The sequence below is a fragment of the Aplidium turbinatum genome, chromosome 1 (assembly GCF_918807975.1).
Source record: "Aplidium turbinatum chromosome 1, kaAplTurb1.1, whole genome shotgun sequence".
NCBI classification, from domain to species: domain Eukaryota; kingdom Metazoa; phylum Chordata; class Ascidiacea; order Aplousobranchia; family Polyclinidae; genus Aplidium; species Aplidium turbinatum.
Genome location: NC_137472.1, coordinates 3,949,876 through 3,958,191, shown reverse-complemented (window position 1 = coordinate 3,958,191; position 8,316 = coordinate 3,949,876). Strand labels below are relative to the sequence as shown.

The window sequence follows — 8,316 nt, the reverse complement described above, 5'->3', positions numbered from 1 at the left end:
ATTGAGTCGGCATTTATCAAAAGCGCTGTGTTTTGGCAAAATCACAAAGTGCACTCAATCAGAGGAATCCAGACCGATTCAATTCCGCTTTTGAGTACAAATAATAAAACAATCTTTTCAACTCATAGTATATCAATCTAACACTGAGTAAAGATAAAGTAATGCGTTTATGTAAACCCTTAAAAGTTGCCCAAAAACAAGGTTGCCAGTTCGAAATATTTTAAAACAATCTTTTCAGCTCACAAGTATTTGTGAGAAACACTTTCAATAAACATTTCTACAATTTTATCGTGGCAGGCGACAAAACATATAATTTTTACAGTCAACAGAAACAGATTCTTTTTATGACGTAAGCTACGATATGGTGGTGGTAGCCTACTTGGATGACAACGAAAGACCACAGAGACAACGAAGGCAGGTGCCACCCTCATACAAATAAGAAACAAAGTCAGGAAAGTTAAATAAACAATAACAGGCAGAGAGGTGGTAAAATTTTTAAAGTCTACGCAAAAACAATAATAAAAATAAAATTGTAAACATTTTGTAAACAATCAATGCAAATGTTGATGCAGACAAAGTCGGTTAATCGCATGAGCCATTTGTCAGAGGTTTTGATGTAAATGAATGAAGTGTGCAACCGGGAAGCAAATGCTGATCCATTTATGCGATATATTTCTTTAAGTGGGATGCGTTAAGCCGATAGTTTTACATAACATTAGATAGGACTTGGTTTTGGAATTTCAGATTTTGATGCAATTAAACAATTTATACGTTTTCGCGATATGCGCTTAACCGATATCGTGAGTACTGACTACATGTAACATGGGAAATCATAACTTGACAGAATGCTAAAGATGAAAAAGTTAAATTTCCAAACCTAATTGTTGTAATGTTTGAGAGAGTACGTTTTCGAGTTTGTTTTTGAAACACTTCATCAAATTATTTCCAGTTCTGCCAGAGTAGTACTCACACACATAAACCTACGTGACAGGTTTCATTTAATAACGTTTGCCAGTTTAATTGCTGTGTATTAGTTTACAGTATGCGTGTAAGCTCCATGAATAAAATTATGTGCCGTGAATAAAAGTTTGTAGGCCTACCACGAATGAAAGTATATACCGTAAATGAAAGTAGGAAAAGTCCTCCCTCTATTTCCTCCAACCTTGCTTGTCTCAATTTAATTGAACTTCTCTGTCATATTTGAAATAGCTCATGAAATCAATGCCACCTCCAACACTCTGACTTGGCTATGCTCTTGCTGCTTATTTCATCTGTCCTTGCGTTATCATAACCTTGTTACTTGCAGTTACATGTTGAGCGGACAGACAAAATAAAACGATTGGTCTGACTACTTTAAACCAAGAAAACACAGCAAGGACTTCAGTTACAACTCACTGCTATGTTTGAAAATATCAACAATGGTGGTATCGATCCAATATACAGGCTATTGTCACTTACCTCAAAGCGGTGCAAGGAGAGTGAAAAAAATGACTCAAAACTGTAGCCTATACCTGTTGAAAAACTCCATCGTGCAGATAAAAACAATGGCTCAAACCTGTGTACCTGTTGAAGTACTAAATGGGAATTTATAAGTCAATTGCTTTAAGTTTATTCTGCTAGAACTCTACATACTGTAGCTTTGGTTATACAATAAATACTATTAATACCACAAAAAAATGCTCAATGTCATGGAAGTAACTTTATTTGGTTGTATATGTTCTACATTAATAGTCAATCTATTCACAATCTCAACAAAAGTTTATTTTTTCATTCTCTTCATACTAAAGCAAAACCAGTCAAACGAGTCTACAAACTAACAACTCAAGTTTTTGCATATGAATTTGATCTCAAAACAACAGTGTTCTTAACTGCCATTGCAAAAAATAAAACGTGCCTTGACTCTCTATCAGGCACGTTACACCAGGTGCTAGTAATACCAAGAAAAAATAAATTCTAAAATTGTTTGATCGCTGTCGTTTGAACGTTTGTGCTCGAAAGTCCATTACTTTACCACTCCAGGTTGGCAATCATCATCATTATTATCATCATCATCATGAACATAACATCATCATCATCGATATTTACCAGGATTATACGATTACACAACAAAAAGATATTTTTTATAACAAGGATTAGAGTTTTGAGTTTCTCTTTTCATCCTCGGTTTCAATAAACTATTAACTTTCATGGGTTAGAAGTTAAATTGGGAAAAATGGTTGAGGTCTTTGCCTGAGACTAAAAACTTGCAGCTTGATGTTGTACATTGTGTGCTGGCAAGGAATTGGTTAGAATTGAATTGCATAATTTTGCTGATGCAGTTCTTGCAGCCAAGCGAAGTGTTTCGCTTCATGGCGTAGTTTCTTCTTGAAAAGTTTGTAAAACACAATGCTTTGCCTAAGGTGCTTGTTTAGAAGTCGTCTTGATTCCTCAATTCGCTGGATACTCGGATCTCCACAGGCTGTAGGAAGCTGTTGCTGGGGCCAAATTTTTAAAGATAATTTGCGGTGGAGGTTTTTGCAATTCTCTGTCATGCTCCTATCGGGTTCAGAAAGTTTTTTTCTCCTTTGTAGCAGAAGCCACCCTCGAAGAATTCGAATTACTAACATACCCTTTGGAGATCGAACAAATTGTTATCAACAATCATCCGATGACTGCTCTCCCGTCGTCACCTGATGATATGGCTACTACTACTACTACAGTAGCCACTTCAAATGTTACACTTACTGGTTTAGTTGTTGAAGAAGGAAATCAGGCGACCTTTCTAAAGTTGACCTTTATTGTCGTTCTTGGAAAAAGGCGTTGCATTTGGAAAACAAATTTTTAAAACAGTGAGCATGGAAATATCTGCCATTACTTCAAAATCGAGAAATCCATTTTTCAGGCAGAATAAGAAAAATACTTTTATCTAAAAAAGTTTAAATCATTTAGTATATAGACGATGAAAACCTTAGACTTAGACAAAATTCTGAGCTTTCCGAAGATGAACGTGAAACAGCGAAAGAGCATTGCAAAGGTCTTGTATTGCCATTGAAATTCATATCTAGTCGAATATGTTTCCAAAGAGATTGCTAACCTTCGCCCGGCTGTCTTGATTTGGGGCCCAAACATCTCATTCGACGTTGGTTCGACTCTCGGGGTGTTCGCTTGAACAACGCATTTCAGGATTGCTCTCCATTCAGCGGCACCTAATGGATGGAATAATTCCCCGGCAACAACATTTCAACAACAAACGGAAACTTCACTCTGCTAATCTCGGTGACAGGGCCTGTGTCAGTGGTTTAAAGCCTTCACATGTACGCAAAAATACCAGTACCAAGAATCACTTATCAGAGGCTTTGTCAGTCCGAGGATAAAGATGCAGAAGGCTACCACATACAGGCAAGTGTAACTTAATGATTATCACTGTAATATAAAAACAAATTATGCTTTTGATGTGTTTTCACAGCAAAACGAAATCTCATCAATTTACTTCAGATAAAACTAACAGAAAAGTCGTAGATGCCATTGCACACTTTTAAAAAGCTAAAAACAACTTCGAGATCTCAATTCACGTACAACGAATTTGAAAACCTTTCTACGTCCAATGTCAGTAGTTTCCTGTGTGAGTTAGTCATAGCATGAAAAAGCTACTACGTCTATTCTTCACTTCAACTTCCTTCAAAACAACTTTCGTTATTGTGATCAAACAAACAGCTTCGTTCAACAACTCCATGCACGCACGAAACGTTGTTGTTTTTTTTCGTTTATTTTTCTTAGCTCCTCTGTTTTCCATTACGATCAACCACTGTTGGGAGTGAAGACAATTACTTTCATACTGTCCCCCTGCAAGTAACATCAAGTAAAATGTGAAAGTGAAACGCAAACGCTCGGAATTCGACTCAAAATGTTTACATTGCACAGAACTGTTTCAGACAGAGTCTTCTAGAGCTCAACAACTCCTGTGTCGACAGTTAGTAACATTTTGCTTTACTCCTTTTAAGCACTGAGGGCAACACATTTATTACTTGAGTGGCTTCAATATAAAAAAGCATCTTTGACCCTCAGTTGAGGGGAACTGAAGCTGAATCGTTTCTTCAACCCTAAATTGCTTGCTTCTATAAATGGGTGCAACATCCATAATGTCGACCAGTTATGGAGTTGCTGGGTTGACGGTCTTTTCACAGCATGATATGCTTAATTGACAAATGCACTAACGTTTCAAACGAAAAATATCGTTTTTTCGTCGTTTTTTAGTAATAATCCTCATGGCCACCTAAAGATACGGCCTGATTTGTCACACTTTGCAGACATTTCAAGGTTTTTTTAAGTTTGGATCAACGTTTAAATAAATTTATCTAAAAATTAGATTTTTACGGTTTCTTTATTCTTTTCCCCAGATGACACAATAGGTTTTAATATCCTCACATGTTGAAAAACAAAGAAAATTTGATTTTGTAGATTTTAGTCAGACTGTTAATTTTCAATAACAGTCTGATTTTGCGTTTTTCAACTTACTTTTTCTCATTTGCTACTGCTTCCCCAAGGCAACAAAAAAGTTTTTTGTCATTAGGAAACCGTAAAAAGTAAAAACATCTCAAAAAATGTCAGTAGCTGTAGTCAAAATGTGACAAATCAGGCCGCATCTCCAGGTGGCCATGTAATGATAATGTTCTGGTTCTATGTATTGTCACTCCACAATTGCTGAGATGTTTTTCCACAGGGCTCATTTTTAATTCATATCAGGTTTACGATGTCACCACATTGTTACTCGATTCATCCTCACTGCGTTATGCAAGAAAGAACAATATAAGTACCGTTGTTAAAGTCTTCTCTATGATTCGACCTGGAATCAATTTATAACAGGTTTGCTACCGTGCCAAATTCCTTTCAATTTAATAACTTATTTTGGTCAAATACTCAGTCATGGTGTGGTGCTGTATGCCAGAACAATAGATGCTCTGTTCTTAAAAGATTGAAAACAACTATTGTGCACTTAAAAAGTTATCGATTTGTTCCGTGATAAGGAGCTTTGTTACGTCAGTTATGTCAAAACCAGGAAATTAGCAGATTTGACAACAACTACATTGACAATTATTTAAGTGATAGAAACGGTCATTTCATATTCCAGTTGTGACTTCACGTTACGGATATCTGAAATATAAAAGTGCTTTAGAACTTAGCCAATGATATAACACAAGTGAATAGTTCTATAGGCTAGCTTACATACTACAGAAACCGAATGGTCATAAACAGCGCCGTTAATAATTTAGGCCCGGTACCAATGCTGGTGAAAGTGATCTCGTGCTCCGTTGCTAAGTGTCATGAAGAAGTTTGACTAAGTTGCGGCACTAAAGAGATTACGGTGACCAGTCCCTTCCTCTTGGCCGCTTTTCCTTCATCAACTACTCCCACCCAATATATTACACCCTGGGTCGAATTGAGGAGTGATTTATCAACAACCAGCTTAAGCCGGGAGTCGAACCAGATTCACATGATGAAAAAACCTTCTCTTACTTTTGTTTAAAACGTAAAATAAAATATAATTGTACACAGTCGCCGCTAGTTAGAAAACGCTGTTTATGTGATGATATCAAGATGGTCACTTTGATGCCATTTAACAACAAACAGCTACATTTCGGTAAGACGACTCAAGATATGCTTGACGGTGGCAAGTTGTCGGCGATAACTAGAGCATCAAGCCTCAAACAAAATAGGCTAATTCACTAATTCACATGATGAAAAACCTTCTCTTACTTTTGTTTAAAACGTAAAATTACATATAATTGTGCGCAGCCGCTGCGGGTTAAAAGGTTTCTAACCGATGATATCAAGGTTTTCACTTTGATGCATTGAACACACAGCTTCATCTCGGTAAGACGACTGAAGATATGCTTGACGGTGGCAAGTTGTCGGCGATAACTAAAGCATCAAGCCTCTAACAAAATAACTTTTAAAAACATCTCAAGGAATAATAAATTGCCGGCAAAAAAGTTGGTTTTCAACCAAAAATGGTTGTCTCTAATCACATTCGAAGCAAAATATCACATTGCGGATTTAATGAACACACAGTACATGCTACCTGTTCATATTTCCATTGAAATTATTTTGGATTCAGATCCACAGATACTCCATGGACTCCATGTCAGTAGCCTACCACTATTTTTATGGACAAATAAAATAATCATTTTAAATAAGTAGAGATTTTATTTCCACTTACATCTTGTTTCTTTAGCGTCTCCAAGAGTCGCAATATGGCAGCTAAGGACGGACGGGAGGACCTCAGAGAAATGTCGACCATTCTCGGGACACCGGTAAAAGATTGATCGAGTCGCGGGGTTTCGACATCAGTATTGTCGCCAATGTTTTCTTCATCGCTTGGATCCCAACGTTTGCCACCAGGAGACAGCGACAGAGACCAGTGCTGCTTTTTGTCTAAAGGTTTGTGAGGCAAGTCAAACCACATGGCATTGACTTTTTTCATATCTTCATTTTTTAAATTTTCAAGTGGAAACTCTTTCAGTCTTGCAACTTCGTCACGCATGAATGACGTCGGCATCGCAACAACTCGACATTGGATTTGCATCAAACAAATCACAATGAATGCAAACTGCAGTAACAACATATTGAAACCTGCCTATAAATCTTCCACTTGACCTTCGAATAAACTTCTGTCCAAAAACATGTTTTTAGTTAAATTAGGTTTTGAAGATTTTTTTTATAATTTGAAAATATTTAACAAGAAATGTTTATTAATTTTGATTGCAATAAATAATTTTGAAACTTTTAGATATGTCAAAACCTTAGGCAGCATTCACAGAGTCTGTATAGTCTTTCAGAGTCTCATCACTCTATATGAAGACATACAGGTTCAACACAGCCAAGTACAGCGCTACCCTGAATCTATTCTCTCAATACGTCATCAAACCTCGTCATAATGTGATGACGTACCACGATCAACCAACATAGCAATAATTGTCCATCTATGTTTTATTCCCTCAAATGAATCTATTCCTTCAATACGTCGATTTATTATGGCAGCCGATTTATAGCAAGAATAAACAACGATTGACACGTGTTTCGCCCATGAGGCTGGGCTTATCAGTATCGCACCGTATTCTTCCCACAAGGTATTCGACCGCCGCTTTACATTCTGTTACTTTTTATCATAATATAGTTTCGGGAGAGAGTTTTCTTTCTTGTACCATAGACAGGCAAGACACAACAATACAATAGGGTTGAGCATTACAACAATATATTTTACATATTTACAAATAGTTTTAACAGTCGAACGTTTTCGGCTTAACCTAAGCCCTCATCAGGAATCTGAAAATATTAATGAAATGCAATCAATTTCAACTTCTTGAAGGTATTTTCTGATTCCTGATGAGGGCTTAAGTTAAGCCGAAAACGTTCGACTGTTAAAACTATTTGTAAATATGTAAAATACATGGTTGTTATGCTCAACCCTATTGTATTTTTATGACAACGTCACAAATTTTTACAGCTTTGTGGCAGTTTCTGATAGTCTAGAATGCGTAAATTGGACCTCCAAAACAATGAAAAATCTCGCCAATTTTTTAAATTACATCATGAGAAGCATGACCAACAAAAGACTACTTGACTACATGAAAGTTGAATCTCTATTGACTATAACAAAGCTACACCCAATTGCAGTAGCAATGAAATCAAAAATTTTAAAACTGTTCGGCCACACCAGTTAGCAGTAGAGCAAAATACGGAGTCAGCCAAATCTAAATGGAAGGTAAAGTTAACGGAAAGTGAAAATGAGGCAGACCACCAAGACGATGGCATGACAACATCCAGGCATGGACCGAACTCAATTTGACGACACTGGGCGAGCTAGATAAAAACTGTGACTCGTAGAAACAGACAACCCATGTTGATGCTCAACTGCTTCTAGCGGAGATGGCGATTGAACATAATCACACGCCGACGCTATAGCTCAGTGGTAGAGCACTGCTCTCGTAAACCAGGGGTCGTGAGTTCAATTCTCACTGGTGGCGATTGAATACGAAGTTTCTTTAACTTCCAAACTAAACCTTCTAAACCAGGGGTCGTGAGTTCAATTCTCACTGGTGGCGATTGAATACGAAGTTTCTTTAACTTCCAAATTGAACCTTCTAAACCAGGGGTCGTGAGTTCAATTCTCACTGGTGGCGATTGAATACAAAGTTTCTTTAACTTCCAAACTAAACCTTCTAAACCAGGGGTCGTGAGTTCAATTCTTACTGGTGGCGATTGAATACGAAGATTTTTAAGTTCCAAACTAAACCTTCTGGAAACAAAATCAAAACGTCATCTTGCGTGAAATATATT

The 8,316-nt window shown here is 37.0% G+C and overlaps 1 protein-coding gene and 1 non-coding gene across 3 annotated transcripts; one reads left to right on the top strand and one right to left on the bottom strand.

Moving 5' to 3' along the window:
- Window positions 1-5,081: 5,081 nt before the first annotated feature.
- Window positions 5,082-6,452, bottom strand: LOC145768859 (uncharacterized). Of its 2 annotated transcripts, none has more exons than XM_082580473.1 (2): window positions 6,197-6,452; window positions 5,082-5,130 (listed from the first exon to the last, which is right to left on the bottom strand). In XM_082580473.1, the coding sequence occupies exons 1-2, from the start codon at window positions 6,440-6,442 to the stop codon at window positions 5,116-5,118; spliced, it is 261 nt and encodes an 86-aa protein (XP_082436599.1). In that variant the 5' UTR covers window positions 6,443-6,452; the 3' UTR covers window positions 5,082-5,115. The 2 variants fall into 2 exon arrangements, with proteins under 2 accessions (XP_082436599.1, XP_082436592.1); XM_082580466.1 differs by lacking the exon at window positions 5,082-5,130 and adding an exon at window positions 5,766-5,898.
- A 1,476-nt stretch (window positions 6,453-7,928) lies between these two features.
- Trnat-cgu (transfer RNA threonine (anticodon CGU)) lies at window positions 7,929-8,003 on the top strand. The gene has a single exon. It is a non-coding gene; the product is annotated as a tRNA-Thr (tRNA).
- The last annotated feature ends 313 nt before the right edge of the window (window positions 8,004-8,316 follow it).